At 40.7% G+C, this 15114-nt stretch overlaps 3 protein-coding genes across 8 annotated transcripts in view; all 3 read left to right on the forward strand.

Moving 5' to 3' along the window:
* The window catches only part of lipea (lipase, hormone-sensitive a), a 46605-nt gene extending 40674 nt beyond the window's left edge, over window positions 1-5931 (forward strand). For 3 of the 5 annotated variants that reach the window (XM_058046757.1, XM_058046758.1, XM_058046759.1), the window contains 10 exons: window positions 2009-2259; window positions 2606-2890; window positions 2961-3051; window positions 3122-3267; window positions 3360-3545; window positions 3719-3871; window positions 3957-4101; window positions 4197-4424; window positions 4688-5070; window positions 5196-5931. In XM_058046757.1, the coding sequence (XP_057902740.1) occupies window positions 2017-2259; window positions 2606-2890; window positions 2961-3051; window positions 3122-3267; window positions 3360-3545; window positions 3719-3871; window positions 3957-4101; window positions 4197-4424; window positions 4688-5070; window positions 5196-5432 (2097 nt within the window). In that variant the 5' untranslated portion in view covers window positions 2009-2016 and the 3' untranslated portion in view covers window positions 5433-5931. Of the gene's footprint in view, window positions 1-696; window positions 888-1942; window positions 2260-2605; window positions 2891-2960; window positions 3052-3121; window positions 3268-3359; window positions 3546-3718; window positions 3872-3956; window positions 4102-4196; window positions 4425-4687; window positions 5071-5195 lie in introns of those variants that run through there. The other 2 variants (XM_058046756.1, XM_058046760.1) reach the window with 2 other exon arrangements.
* Window positions 5932-6193: 262 nt separating this feature from the next.
* On the forward strand, window positions 6194-7088 carry LOC131102184 (hormone-sensitive lipase-like). Its single transcript, XM_058047687.1, has 3 exons — window positions 6194-6285; window positions 6632-6916; window positions 6987-7088. Exons 1-3 carry the CDS (start codon window positions 6202-6204, stop codon window positions 7086-7088), a joined length of 471 nt encoding a protein of 156 aa, XP_057903670.1. The 5' UTR covers window positions 6194-6201.
* Window positions 7089-7250: 162 nt separating this feature from the next.
* On the forward strand, window positions 7251-14941 carry LOC131102042 (probable ATP-dependent RNA helicase ddx6). Of its 2 annotated transcripts, none has more exons than XM_058047517.1 (13): window positions 7251-7426; window positions 8091-9114; window positions 9193-9297; window positions 9426-9555; window positions 9655-9801; window positions 9936-10030; window positions 10118-10240; window positions 10767-10895; window positions 10991-11107; window positions 11547-11610; window positions 11680-11781; window positions 11856-12075; window positions 12159-14941. In XM_058047517.1, the coding sequence occupies exons 2-12, from the start codon at window positions 8872-8874 to the stop codon at window positions 12068-12070; spliced, it is 1470 nt and encodes a 489-aa protein (XP_057903500.1). In that variant the 5' UTR covers window positions 7251-7426; window positions 8091-8871; the 3' UTR covers window positions 12071-12075; window positions 12159-14941. The 2 variants fall into 2 exon arrangements, with proteins under 2 accessions (XP_057903500.1, XP_057903501.1); XM_058047518.1 differs by having other exon boundaries at window positions 12164-14941.
* Window positions 14942-15114: the final 173 nt, after the last annotated feature.

Below are 15114 nucleotides of genomic sequence, written 5' to 3' on the forward strand. Positions count from 1 at the left end.
GCAGTGTAGATTGGTTGGTGTCATCATCTACAATGCATTATATGTATTATTTTCCTAGCACGGTGGACAAGTGGTTAGCGTGTAAGCCACACAGTCAGGAGTTCAGGAAGAACTGCATTTGATTCAACTTAAATCCCGAGTTTTTTAACACTATTAATAATAATAATTAGATTAGATTAGATTAGATTAGATTAGATTAGATTCAACTTTATTGTTATTGCTCATGTCACTGGTACAGGGCAACAAAATGCAGTTAGCATCCAACCAGAAGTGCAATTTTATAAGTACCTTAGTAGTAAATAAATGTAGTAAAACATGGACAGATCTATGTACAAACTATAATACTATGACTATAATACAGTGAGGATATGTACAGGGGATATAAATGACTATAATATGGCTATTGCAGATTATACAGATTATAAACAGTATGCACAGTATGGATGTGACAATATATAATAACAGTAATATGTACAGTATTGCAATGAAGTGACTAGAGTATGGCTATTGCAGATTATATAAATTATAAACAGTATGATCTATGAATGCAACAAGATATAACAGTAATATGTACAATTACACTTAATAACACTTTTGTGAAAAATAAACGTAAAAAATAAATGAATAACATCGAACTCGTCGTGTTGGTATCAAACCGACACTGATACCACCCTTGGTATCGATACCGATATTTGAATCGATCCGCTCTCTCCTATTGTAAACTAGTGTGTTGCGGGTGTCAGCGTTAATGAATGGATGTGCTATGCTATGCTATGCTAAGCTAAGCTAAACTAAGCTAGCAGGCCAGCAGCTAGCATGATGTTACCCAGCATTCTACGGGCGGGCTGTCACACACACCACCTCCTTGAGGAAGAACATGCCTGTCGGTAAGTTCAACATGACCGGGACTCATTTTTTTCCCCCACATATATCTCACGTCCAGCTTGGAACGATAGTATTATGATACAGTACGACTCTGTCGTGACTCTTTTTAAACGGCGCCATTGTAGTTTTCTCCGTTTTGAAACAACAGGGGAGGTGAAACTTGTTGATGCCGACGCGAAAGTTTGCGAGATAAAAAAAAGGTTAAACTGGGTGAAACATTTAACATTTCAACATGATGGGTTGTGTGTTTTTAGACAAAATATACTGTTGTTTTTTTTTTGTTATTTTTTAAAGCTACCTAACAAGCTTAGATCTCGTGTGATGACGCGTGAACAGGTGAGACCGGAAACTGATACCAGGCAGTCACAGGGGCGTTCATAAAGTGTTACTCATGTTATAAAATTAAACTTTAACATTATGAAGGTGGTTTAGGACCACATTGGAAGGAGAACAATAGGTTGACATATTAAAGATATCACACTGATATCACTCACTCAATAATTTATTGTCATAATCTATAACAATGAAATGTTTTTGAAGCATTAAAAAACACAAATGTGTTGTTTTGTTTCCATACAAAAGTGTAAATAAGGAGAGAGGAAAAAAATGCCCTAATATGAAAATAAGTCTGGTTCATACTTGGTGTTTTGGTGTTTCTGCAGACGTTCAAAAGGCAATAAAGAGAGCTTTGTGACAGAGAACAGTTCTTTCCATTGTGGCCATTTGAAGGCTGTATTCCGCATAAGCTTGATGTTTGTATGTATTGTTTCATTAGAATGTTCTGCAGTACCAGATTTATGTTCTATGTAGTGGTCATGCAAGCACATGGTGCATTTACTTGCGTGTATTTCCTAGACACAAGATTACTAAGCATTCGTCCGTCTTGGGTCAGCAAATAATGGCCAAGTTCCAAAGTGCTATCCTCAGACTTCACTGCAAACAAGATAACAAGATTGTTGTCAAAGCCAGGCAATGACTTTAGTTGCAGTCTGAAAGATGATTACAGCCTGTGTGTGTTTACGCAAAGGTTAATGGTCCTTTTTTTTTTTTTTTTTAGGGGTGAGATGCAGAGTAACACACGTAAAGGAGGTTTAAGTTGAATTAGAATCTTGTCTCTTTCCAGCCGCCGACATGGATTTCAAAGTGGTGTTTGCAGCCTTGGAGGAAACGTGTGAAGAGAACATTTCGGCTTTTTCTGAAGAACTCTCGGACCCTCCGTACGGTGATGTTGCCCAGCGCTTGGTGGTGTGCATGAAACAAATTCAAGAGCACGGTCGGGTCCTTGAGCCTATGGTCGCCGGTTTTACTGCCGTATGCCACCATTACGACTTTGACGCCGAAACACCAGGAAATGGCTATCGTTCCCTGATTAAGGTATGAAAATCAAAAAGAAAAATTAGATGTTGTGCACTCTATTTTTCCCTAACATTGAAAGTATAGTACAACCTCCAAGGTACCACACAACATGTTGTTTTGGGACATTTACATAACTGACTTGTATATTAACCAAGCTACAGCGATATTATTATTGTAGCAGCTGTAAATGTAGACTTAACAAATGTGTGCCCCACCTCACTGTGTTTAATTTCTGATTTCAATGAATTTTAATCACATTTTTATAACAACAACTTTGTGCATTTGCAGCACAAAAGCAAAGAAGTCTCACAAAAAATCCACTAAAACATTGCTTCTGATCAAATCTCTATATATTTTTTTTCAGGTTTTACTGTCATGCCTTGTTCATATCATACAAAAGGCCCGCTACATTGCCTCAAATCACAAGAGCGCCTTCTTCAGGGCAGACCACAACGTCTCAGAGATGGAGGCGTACTGCAGCGCACTTTGCCAGCTACGTGCGCTCTTCTACCTGGCCAAGCATCTCATCAACGACAATGACTTGGGCCAGCTGTACTCCCTGCAAGACCTCGAATTGAGTCACAAATTTGTGCAGGAGTACAGCTCCATGCATAAAGCCTGTTTCTATGGTCGATGCCTGGGTTTTCAGGTCAGACATACACAAACATACTTGTTTTTTAATATAGACTTTGCTTAATGTTCCGTTTTCTTTGTTTCAGTTTTCACCAAGTCTTCGTCCATTCCTCCAGACTGTTGTCATAAGCATGGTGTCATATGGTGAGGCATATGGTAAACAGCAATCAGGTCTAGGTGAGTCTTGGTCCTGACCCGTCATGCTTTTGTTTCAGATGATGGATTAAATTCTGTTTGTTTTCGTCAGGTTTGGCAGCTCTGTCGCTCCTCACGTCAGGAAAATATGTCATTGATCCGGAATTACGCGGTGAAGAGTTTGAACGCATAACTCAAAACCTCGACATGCAGTTTTGGAAGTCATTCTGGAATGTGACCGAGTCCGGATTTTTAACAGTAGGCAGGGTCAAATGTTCATTCGTTTTTTTTTTCTTCTTTTTTTTGCCTCGGCACATGTATTGTTTTAACTTTTATTGTTCTGTCCTCAGGGTTTCAGCAGAATAGCCTCATACCCCGTACATGTGAACCTGACTCTGACGCTGCCGCCTGTCCCTTTTCGTCTCCCCCTGGTGGCTGACCCCAGTCTGTCTGCTAATGTGTCGCCTCCACTGGCTCACTGGGGCCCCAGGCCAGTCCACATGCGTCTTATATCTCACGAGATTCGAGAAGGACAGGTAAAGAAAGTTGTAAAACACATGCGTTCCGTCTTAAATTGCCAAACAAAACACGCTACTGTGTACACACTCCTTCCTGTGTACTTTTCTCTGTTGTTATACTAATGGTGGTTGGGTACTTAATACCCTTTATACCCTTAATACACTTTTGTGGGTTCTTTTTGTTTTGGCAGGACAGTGAGGAGCTGTTGTCTTTTTCAAGCATTCATCCTCCCCCTGTGTCTGCTACCCGTCTCCCGTGGGTGCACAACCAACCTAAATCCCCGTTCCTGCTCATCCACTTCCACGGAGGAGGCTTTGTAGCCCAGACATCCAAGTCACATGAAGTATGCCGCATTCTGGGTGTCTTCTTTCTATCTTTACACTATTTCCACGACACAGCAGAATAAGCTCTTTCCTCTTCTCAATCAGAATTATCTACGAAGCTGGTCGAAGCAGTTGAATGTTCCCGTCCTCTCCGTGGACTACTCTCTGTCTCCCGAAGCGCCCTTTCCCAGAGCTCTAGAGGAATGTTTCTATGCTTACTGCTGGGCTTTGAAAAACTGCCACCTGCTCGGTTAGTGTATGACGGACTCATCAACTATAGTTAGCAAAAGTATTGATGCACACACCGGAACTAAAAAGTAACATATTTTACTCATTGTGTCCAAGGTTCCACAGCACAACGGGTGTGTCTGGCAGGAGACAGCGCTGGCGGCAACCTCTGCATCACTGTGTCCATGAAGGCAATGACGTGCGGCATCCGTGTCCCTGACGGCATTATGGTGGCCTACCCCGCCACCTTGCTCACCACGGATGCCTCACCCTCCCGTTTGCTGACACTCATTGACCCATTGTTACCTTTGGGTGTTCTTGCAAAGTGCCTCAATGCCTATGCAGGTAGGCATGTGCGACATTTGCCGTATGCTCTTTCACACATCATTTAACCTGAGAGGACTTTGTGATGACACCGGAAAAGAAAATAGAAAATGTATTTGTGTGCAAACTTGATCATGTGGGTATGAGGACAGACGAGACATCAAAAACACTTAGCCTTCATCTACAGTGATAAGATGGGGGTTAATTATTTTTAATATTTTGTTTTACTATAAAAACGTGACCTAATTGTTTGTTTTGGTTCCTTCCCATCCTATCCCTCCTAGGTGAAGACTCTCAGATCGTGCAGGCTGCTGTGGGAGACAACAGTCTGAGCGCTCTGGGCAGAGACACTACCACACTGCTCAACGACCTCACTCGGGGAGCCGCCAACTGGCTCCAGTCCTTACTGGACCCCATGCAACCCTCAAGTGTCACCCGCTTACAGTCAACAAAGCGTAAAGAGTCCACACGCAGGACGTTCAACCACACCTCATCCCCGAAGAACTCCAATGGTCATCTGGATTACCCGGATGGCTTTGAGCCCCTGCGCTCGCAATGCCTCGCATTTGTTCAACCCATAACCTGCCCCATCATCAGGAACCCGTTTGTGTCACCGCTCCTGGCTCCTGAAAGCCTGCTGCGCGGCCTACCGCCTGTTCACATAGTGGTGAGAGAGGAAACTGTATTTCTGGTCTGTAGTAGATCATTACATGTGAAACTTTGATGCTGATGCACGTGCGTATGCAATGGAAATGTGTTTGAACTTGAACTTTTCTTTTTTTGTCTGCACAGGCCTCCGCTCTGGATGCCTTACTGGACGACTCTGTAATGTTTGCCAAGAAGCTGCGAGACATGGGCCAGCCCGTGAGCCTCACGGTGGTGGAGGACCTCCCTCATGGCTTCCTCAGCCTGGCTCAGCTCTCCAAGGAGACAGAAATTGCCAGTGAAGTCTGCTTGAAGAAAATGAGGGACGTTTTTCAGCAAGAAAGTGCAATCAACAATGAGAACACTGGAGGAGACGCGGTGTGATTTATCAAATCAACGAGATTGTAACCATTTAGTGGGGTGTTTTCTTAGGGAAAGAATATTAGAAAAGAATATAGTGGCACATTGGGACAGTGAAATGTACATTTATTCCAGGTTCTTCTGGTGGAAGACAAAATGCACTTTTTAGTGTTGATTTTATCCTGAATGACGGCACAATTTGTTGTGTAGTCTAGACCCGGATCAAAGATACATAATTTAAGAGCATTGCAGACTAAGTTGTGCTGCAGTTGTTTGAATTTGTGTGCCTTGACGCTTTATAGTGTCGATGGAAGACACTATCTTTCTATATCAGGGTTAATGGTTTATGCACACGGCAAACTGTTTACAAATGAACTATTTCATTACTTAATATTTGAATATGTTTGTTTACAACATAAAAGGGACTTATTCACCTTGAACCAATCAGCAGTATGGTGTTCTGTAAATATTTCTTAATATTTATTACACAGTAGTATTTAAGTATCTGGGATTAAAAATGTAAACAGTTCCTGGGTGTTATGTGATTATTATGTTCATAAAGGATATGAGGGCTACTTTGAGTAGTCTTTCTTGGACACAACTGGGGTTTTATGGTGTCATATGTTGTAATTTAGTACAGTGTACATTATCACACGTAACTCTTAACGTTATTTTGATTATTTTGATTATTTTGTTTGCATTTACATCGCCAGACTAAAAATGTTGCCGTACTCGTCATGGTGCAGTAATCATCCGTGACAGCAGATGGCAGTAATGTCGGGTCCTTGAGCCTATGGTCGCCGGTTTTACTGCCGTATGCCACCATTACGACTTTGACGCCGAAACACCAGGAAATGGCTATCGTTCCCTGATTAAGGTATGAAAATCAAAAAGAAAAATTAGATGTTGTGCACTCTATTTTTCCCTAACATTGAAAGTATAGTACAACCTCCAAGGTACCACACAACATGTTGTTTTGGGACATTTACATAACTGACTTGTATATTAACCAAGCTACAGCGATATTATTATTGTAGCAGCTGTAAATGTAGACTTAACAAATGTGTGCCCCACCTCACTGTGTTTAATTTCTGATTTCAATGAATTTTAATCACATTTTTATAACAACAACTTTGTGCATTTGCAGCACAAAAGCAAAGAAGTCTCACAAAAAATCCACTAAAACATTGCTTCTGATCAAATCTCTATATATTTTTTTTCAGGTTTTACTGTCATGCCTTGTTCATATCATACAAAAGGCCCGCTACATTGCCTCAAATCACAAGAGCGCCTTCTTCAGGGCAGACCACAACGTCTCAGAGATGGAGGCGTACTGCAGCGCACTTTGCCAGCTACGTGCGCTCTTCTACCTGGCCAAGCATCTCATCAACGACAATGACTTGGGCCAGCTGTACTCCCTGCAAGACCTCGAATTGAGTCACAAATTTGTGCAGGAGTACAGCTCCATGCATAAAGCCTGTTTCTATGGTCGATGCCTGGGTTTTCAGGTCAGACATACACAAACATACTTGTTTTTTAATATAGACTTTGCTTAATGTTCCGTTTTCTTTGTTTCAGTTTTCACCAAGTCTTCGTCCATTCCTCCAGACTGTTGTCATAAGCATGGTGTCATATGGTGAGGCATATGGTAAACAGCAATCAAATATTAATATTAAGTAATGAAATATTGAAATATTATGAAATGAAATATTAAGTAATGAAATAGTTCATTTGTAAACAGTTTGCCGTGTGCATAAACCATTAACCCTGATATAGAAAGATAGTATCCGTGACAGCAGATGGCAGTAATGTCCTATTGTCAAGCGCATGATAAACAAGCATTTGGGAGGCACCACGAAAAAGAAGACGAAGAAGAAGGCGACCATGTTGATTTAAAGGAAAAACACAATAGACGCGATTTATTTCAAGTATATTTCAGCTATTAAAGCGCTCGGAAACATCGTAATTCGAAAACAACGCGAAATTATGTCTCTCTTGTGAATTACCGGAGAACAAAGGTAAGGTTTGTGTTTTTTACGACTCGTCTCTTTTCAAAACAACCGAGTTGAGGCTAGCTGGTTAGCTCAGAGCTAACGTTAGCTCCTATGCGAAGTAGGGCTTTAGTCTGGCGAGACATTTAATTGCGTGTATTAAGGGCAGTTAGCAGTTTAACGCCAATCACAAAAATGAATAATTGGTTCATTTACTTTTACAGGCAGTGCTTTAATTTCACTATGTCGTCCAAATCGAATTTTGCCATTTTTGTGGCTAACAATTAGCTACGGGTTAGCTTGGTATAAATATCAGGCTAGCTAATGATGTTTTTGCTAACTACAGTATTGTGAGTATTTACTCACAATAATCACAGCAGTAATACCAAAACATTAATTGGTGATCTGTCCGGAGTTTAAAAAAATGATCACCTGGAAAGTTTTGAAAATCAGACCTTAGTATTTTTTTTCTCAAACCTTTATTAGGTTTAGACTTGCTCGTCTTATGAGTAACATTAAAACAGAACATACTGTAAAACTGATTAACAATAGTTTTGATTCAAATCATATTTATAATGTTTATTTATATCATCTTCACCCAAGCTGAATTTTAAACCGAATTTGACGTCACAGTGGTTCAATTATTATTTTTTTCATATTTCAGAATGTTCTGTTTGGATGTCTTTTTCAGGTGGCACATTTGACTAGTTGACTAGCTTGAGTGGGAAGCACACTGATCACAGTTGACCTCCAAACCTGAAGGTTCTCGACAGGTCAACCAGCTGGAGCAGTTGGGAAGCACATACTGTGGACTAGAAAGGGTGGAAAGCTTTTTGGCTTTGGACTTGATCTCCCTTGTATTTGTGATACACATCTGACGGTAACAAACCGAAGAACATATAATTTTTTGGGAAAGACCTGTACAAAACTGGACATTTTATTTTCCCCAAGAAGGAGGACACTGCGTAAATATTGTGGACTAAAAAAAGAAGAGAGAAATACTGTTAAACAGAAGTGGATTATATTAGGATTATATTGAAGAACCTGTTACTAAAGTACAGAGATTGCCTTAGTTGTTCTATTTCAGGACTTGCGCCACATTTTATACTTGTTCACGTATAATTTTCTATATTGTGAGCAAGTATATTCATGCATTTGAATGCAAATTTCTCTTCATTTTGAAGAGTTTCTTGTGTACAAGTTTGTCTTTTGCGTTTCTTGTACGTCAGCCACTCTTTTTTAAGGGGAACTGCGCGTACGTGTGTGTATATGTAAATATCACCAATTGACTGCTGATGTAAAAGCTATTGGCTTCATAGAGAATATTGTTTGTTAATGCTTTATTAATATTTTTTACCTTTTTGAAGATCATTTTTAGTAAGAACAATCTAAGAGGCAAATATCGTAATAATCTTGAGAGAAGATTGTTATAAAAAAACAAAACAAGAAGAAAAGAAGAGAAAAAAAAAGCAATGGCAGCGGCCAGAACAGAAAATGTTGGCCCACTCGTCATGGGACTGAACAAGCAGAACGGGCAGCTCAGAGGACAGACCAAACCAGCTTCAGTCCAGCCAGGACCCGCAATTCAAGGAAAGGGACTGGGTGCGCTCCAGAAACCAGGAGGTGCGTCTCAAGAAGGAGGGGGCATTAAATTTGGGGACGACTGGAAAAAGAGCCTACAGCTCCCTCCCAAAGACAACAGGGTCAAAACCTCAGTGAGTGAAACTTGAACTATTACATGTCACCGTAAAAAAACGCCTGTCATTTTGACATCATTTTGTTTTCTTTTCCAGGATGTGACAAGCACGAAGGGGAATGAATTTGAGGATTATTGCCTGAAACGAGAACTTCTGATGGGCATTTTTGAGATGGGCTGGGAGAAACCATCTCCAGTGCAGGTATATTTAATCATAATACTTAGCCTGATCAAGGATGGGGTTTTCAGCAGCATATCATTTGTTTTTATTCCCCCATTCACACTTTTTGGACATTTTATGTACTCATTAAAAGTTGTAATTTTATGCAGGAGGAGAGTATTCCCATCGCCTTGTCTGGAAGGGATATTTTGGCCCGGGCTAAGAATGGAACCGGAAAAAGCGGCGCCTATCTCATCCCATTGCTGGAAAGGATAGACCTCAAAAAGGACCATATCCAGGGTAAGACCACTAAAGTTCCCAGGTCCTAGATTTGAATGCATTTGTACAATGTATGACTTTACAATTTTTTTTTTTGGGGGGGCCATTTTTACCCCTCAGCGATGGTAGTAGTGCCTACTCGAGAGTTGGCACTGCAGGTGAGCCAGATCAGCATTCAAATCAGCAAACACATGGGAGGAGTCAAAGTCATGGCCACCACAGGGGGGACCAACCTCCGAGATGACATCATGCGCCTGGATGAGACTGGTGAGCCAACCCGCTTGCTTGCTCCCTATTTAGTGGCAGATACCACAGGCTCAAATCAGACTACATCTGTATTTTTGGAAACAGTTGAGTGTTTTTTACAACTTTGTGTGTGTGTGTGTACTTTTCCATATTAGTGCACGTGGTCATTGCCACACCTGGTAGGATTCTGGATTTGATAAAGAAAGGAGTTGCAAAGGTGGACAAAGTCCAAATGATGGTGATGGATGAGGTATGCACACCATATTGGGGGAAAAAAAATCAAATTTTCAGTTTTTTTTTTTTTTCTGAGATCATTATGTATTGCCTCCCCTTCTAGGCTGATAAACTGCTGTCTCAGGATTTTGTGGTGCTCATCGAGGATATCATTAGCTTCCTGGCCAAGAACAGGCAGATCCTTCTCTACTCTGCAACCTTCCCGATCAGTGTGCAAAAATTCATGGTGAGCAGTCTTCAGTTGCTTCACCACTCAGCCCATCCAGATGGCTCAGGGCCAGTTGGCACTAAATAGTTTCGCTCTGCAAACAAGCTGTTCACGCTCTGCATGCAGTCTTGTTTGTTTGCTTCTTGTATGGCCCTCAAAGGCTGTCTTTAGGCCTGCTGCATCCGCAGTTACAGGATTAATTGTTTGGCTAATTAGACAGCTAATGTTCTTTGCAGTCTCATGCGGCAATGCACATCTTATTTGTCTTGTTGAGTTTAACCCCGTCGACTATTTTCTGCTCCATATATGCGTAACAAAGCACATTATACATCATTGGAAAGCTTAATTTGCAGAGATTCAATTGCAGTAGAGACCATTCCAGGACATTCTGCTATGTTAGCAATGGTCTAATGAACGTAGACCTCCTAACATTTTTCATACATGACACTTGGGATGCAACTTTTTTTTTTATTGTTGCCAAAACTGCATTGTTCCACTTGTATTATTCTCATAAATGTCTCTCCCACTCCTGTGCCTGCTTTAGGCCAAGCACCTGCAGAAACCATATGAGATCAATCTGATGGAGGAGCTGACTCTGAAGGGCATCACTCAGTATTATGCCTACGTCACAGAGAGACAGAAAGTGCACTGCCTTAACACTCTCTTCTCCAGGGTAAAAAAACATTGAATCCATGCATCCATTTTCATAGCCACCTAAACAAACAGCAAGATGCATAAAATCACTATGATCATATTTATCTTTTGCAGCTTCAGATCAACCAGTCCATCATCTTCTGTAACTCCACACAGCGAGTGGAGCTCTTAGCTAAGAAGATCACACAGCTGGGCTACTCTTGTTTCTACATTCACGCTAAGATGATGCAGGTCAGCATAATTGACACAAATTTATTTTGTTTCCTCTATCTTGTCCCTTTTGGTCAACTAATTCATTATTCATTCATTCATTTTCTACCGCTTTTTCCTCACGAGGGTCGCGGGGGGTGCTGGAGCCTATCCCAGCTGTCTTTTGGGGCGAGAGGCGGGGTACACCCTGGACTGGTCGCCAGCCAATCACAGGGCACATATAGATAAACAACCATTCACACTCACATTCATACCTATGGACAATTTTGGAGTCACCAATTAACCTAGCATGTTTTTGGAATGTGGGAGGAAACCGGAGTACCCGGAGAAAACCCACGCATGCACAGGGAGAACATGCAAACTCCACACAGAGATGACCCAAGGGTGGAATTGAACTCGGGTCTCCTAGCTGTGAGGTCTGCGCACTAACCCATTATATTCTGGACTATTCTATTCTTAGGAATATAGAAACCGTGTGTTCCATGACTTCAGAAACGGGCTGTGCAGAAACCTGGTGTGCACCGGTAAGATGTTGAACATTCAACACCAATTAATTAATTTGCATAAATTAACCCTCATCTCTCCTCCAATAGATCTCTTCACTCGGGGTATAGATATTCAGGCCGTCAATGTGGTCATCAACTTTGACTTCCCGAAGAATGCAGAGACATACCTCCACCGTATTGGAAGATCAGGTACCTGAACGTTACTGCTGTGTTCGTACTGTACAGGTCCACGTTTTGTTGACTTGTCCTTGGTCAATTCTCAGGGAGGTTCGGTCACTTGGGTTTGGCCATCAACTTGATCACATCCGAAGACCGCTTCAACCTGAAGACCATCGAAGACCAACTGGTGACCGACATCAAGCCCATTCCCAGCAGCATCGACAAGAGCCTCTATGTGGCCGAGTTCCATTCCTCCAGCGCCGATTGCGAGGTGGAGGAAGTCCTAGAGAAGTCGGGGCGCCCACAGGACAGCGGCTAAACCTGGTGAGAGCCGGTCGGCAACTAACAATCTGCATGAAAAAAACACAAGAAGCATCTTTGTGAATAAAGCTGTGTCTTCCATCCAGGACAGCAGGACTCACCCCGGCTTTTGCACACAGGCTTCAGGCACCTCTTCAACGTTACATTTGCTTTCACAGCCTACTAAATGGCTGTGAAAGCCTTTTTGTTTTCTTTTTTTTTGTTTTACTTTGTCTTTGCTTTTCATCAGAGCTCTGTGACGGAAATGGGAACTATCTTGATTTGCATCCACTCCAAACCGATCCTTGTGTACTGCATGGAGGGCTTTGTCATGCTAAATCTGATCAAATCTGTTATGAACCCGTCATTCTTAAGAGATTGACAAGCAAGCAAGCACCGTCCGTCTCTTAAGTGTCAAAAACACCAGCCATCGTTCAGTACACTGTTGTTACCACTTAAGTGCCTTACTTCCTCCCATGCATTTTTTTTGTTCATAGACTGAATGAAATAATAGCTCATTGACTTTTAACACATCTATTATGCAACAATATCTTTTCCATGAGATGTGTCAAAACTCCGTATATATTTAATGCAAACGTTGCAATAGAAGCATCGGTTTTACTTAAAATAGCATGTGACTGTTTTCACCCATTCCAGTGACGAATACATGCAGAGGAGTTGCACGGATTTTTCTGCAACCATCACAACACTCTTTCAGTTTCATTGCGGCCTTCTGCTGTTACTTGGTACTCGTTGCCGTGGGGATCTTACACATTCAGAAGAAGAAAACTATGGCAGGTTAATTTAAAAAAAAAAAACATAATAAACACTCAGCCAAGACCGGTTCAAAACAGTATTGATTACAGAATGTTTAGCTACACAGGATAATTAGGGATGTCGGTGCAAAACAGTAGTTTATCTTATGTTTTTTTTTCCATTTGCAATACGGACCCTTAAGATTGAATTGCTTCATTAACCCTTTCTGCAGCCCTCAAGAGTTTTTTTTTTTTTTTTAATTTTAAAGTCCCAGTGTGACAAACTGAAGTAGGTGAATGTATTTGCCGATTGCTGCTGTAGCAGCTGAACGTGCTTTGCTTCAGTTCCATCGACCCCTTCTTTCAGCTTGTTATCTACAGCTGCACCCATACATTGTTCTTATGTTACCTTTTGATGAGGAGAGGGTTATCTGTATAACGTGTGGGTGGGTGTCTGGATTTGAAAGCGAAATTGTAGCATCTTTGAAGAGGCAGCTGTGACTTTTTTTTTGTGCATCCTTTCTTAACCGAGACAAAAAAAAGTACTAAAAAAAACTATTTTTTTTTTTTGCTTGTACTGGGACTTCAGCATTGGGGTTGGGTGGGTTAGTACTTATAATGTTCAGTTAAATGATGGACCAGTTGATGTTCAAATTGCTTCCCTTCCAAAGTACACACAATATTAGATATCCTTTTTTTTTAAAAAGTTACGGAGCAAAAACTAAATTACTGAAAAGCGTTTAATATCTACAATCTTGAACCTGTTCAGGGGATGGACGATACATTTTGTTGTTTACAATTAAAAAAAAAAAAGAAAATATGAAGCAAACTTTGCTTGGGGTACATGGGCAAAAGCGCTTGTTTTTTGTTTTTATTTTTTTGTTGCAATGCATTTTCAGGATTTACACTGAAGCAAAACCAAAAAAAAAAGGAGAAATTGGAACGCTTGGTGTGTCGTATGCCTGCAAAGGTGTGAAGTGAGTGAGAGTACGGTATGTTTGTGTGAAAATCACATTTATATGCGCCTTCGACTGCACTGGGCTGACTGTACTATCTTGCATTTACAACCTGCATGGTTGTATATGTTAAAAAAAAAAGAAAAAGTCAGTCCTGTTGTCAGTTTGAGGTGCCATGTAAATGTAAGTCTGTTTTTTTTTCCCCCCTCAACTTTCATGTTGAATTTTGTGATACAAAATGTCTTAAATCCGATTGATACTTGGGTAACTCCAGTGACAACTTTTATTTTCCCCATACATTTGTTTTCATTCCATGACCTCCACTGTGACCCACAGATTTTCTCCCAGGCCTTTTCTTGTTTAAAAAAAAATCTTACCATAATTTAATTTTGATTAATTTTGTCTCCCTCCTTTTAATGAATTAATATATGCAGTTTGCATTAAGATATCTCACAACCTAGCGGGTGGTCACATTGGAGGTCAATTTGAATGCAATTATGAATGTCTGCTTATGTTTGTTTTTGTCAACTGATTTAAAGACATTTCATGTTTATGTGTGTGTGCATGCACTTGCCCCACGGGGTCAAGTGTACACAGCCTGTTTAGTAAATGGGCACAAAATTGCAATTTAATAATTGCTGCTTCAGGTACAATTTGGTCCTAGGTGATTAATTACAAAGGCTAATATTTCTTTCTGCAGCTGAAGCACTAATGTAAAACCCAGCCATGCTTCAGGGAAAAATTGTTAAACTCTTAGATTTGTTGTTGTAAGCCGAGAATACGTTTACTACTGAAGTTCCTGCAGCAAGAATATAAAGTGTTGAATTGGTTATGAGCGTTATAACAACACACATGGAGGAGTGGTAACCTGATTCTGAATTGCCTGGCAAATACGTCATCGGCAGTGTTGCAGTGTTTTTCTTCCATGTAATGAATGAAACCATTTGGGAAATTGGGTTAAAATAGACTAATGTCAAAGTAAAATTTGTGTTTTGAGAATGTCATCTTTGTACTTGTTTTTGTAATGAATTCATATTTTGTTCCTGTTATTTCCTGACAAAATGCATTGAGGGATGCAAGGTAATTCAGTGGAAAAGTGTTGCTCACTCTGTCCTCTGCTGTTGTAATTTGGAACTACATGCAGGGGTTGTGAAATTCAATAAACTCAGTTCAAATTTGCTTTTGTGTTTTGCTTTCCCCCACCCTGCCCCCCTCATGACTGGGACAATGGAAATGGTTTCAATTTCTTTTGGCATACTATACGTCACATGGTGTAGTACATCTAGATGGACAACGGAGGCGCTGTTGCACCTATTTACAAAGTGATCACCGTAGACTTTGCCTGAAAATAA

Source organism: Doryrhamphus excisus, chromosome 14 (assembly GCF_030265055.1).
Source record: "Doryrhamphus excisus isolate RoL2022-K1 chromosome 14, RoL_Dexc_1.0, whole genome shotgun sequence".
NCBI classification, from domain to species: Eukaryota; Metazoa; Chordata; class Actinopteri; order Syngnathiformes; family Syngnathidae; genus Doryrhamphus; species Doryrhamphus excisus.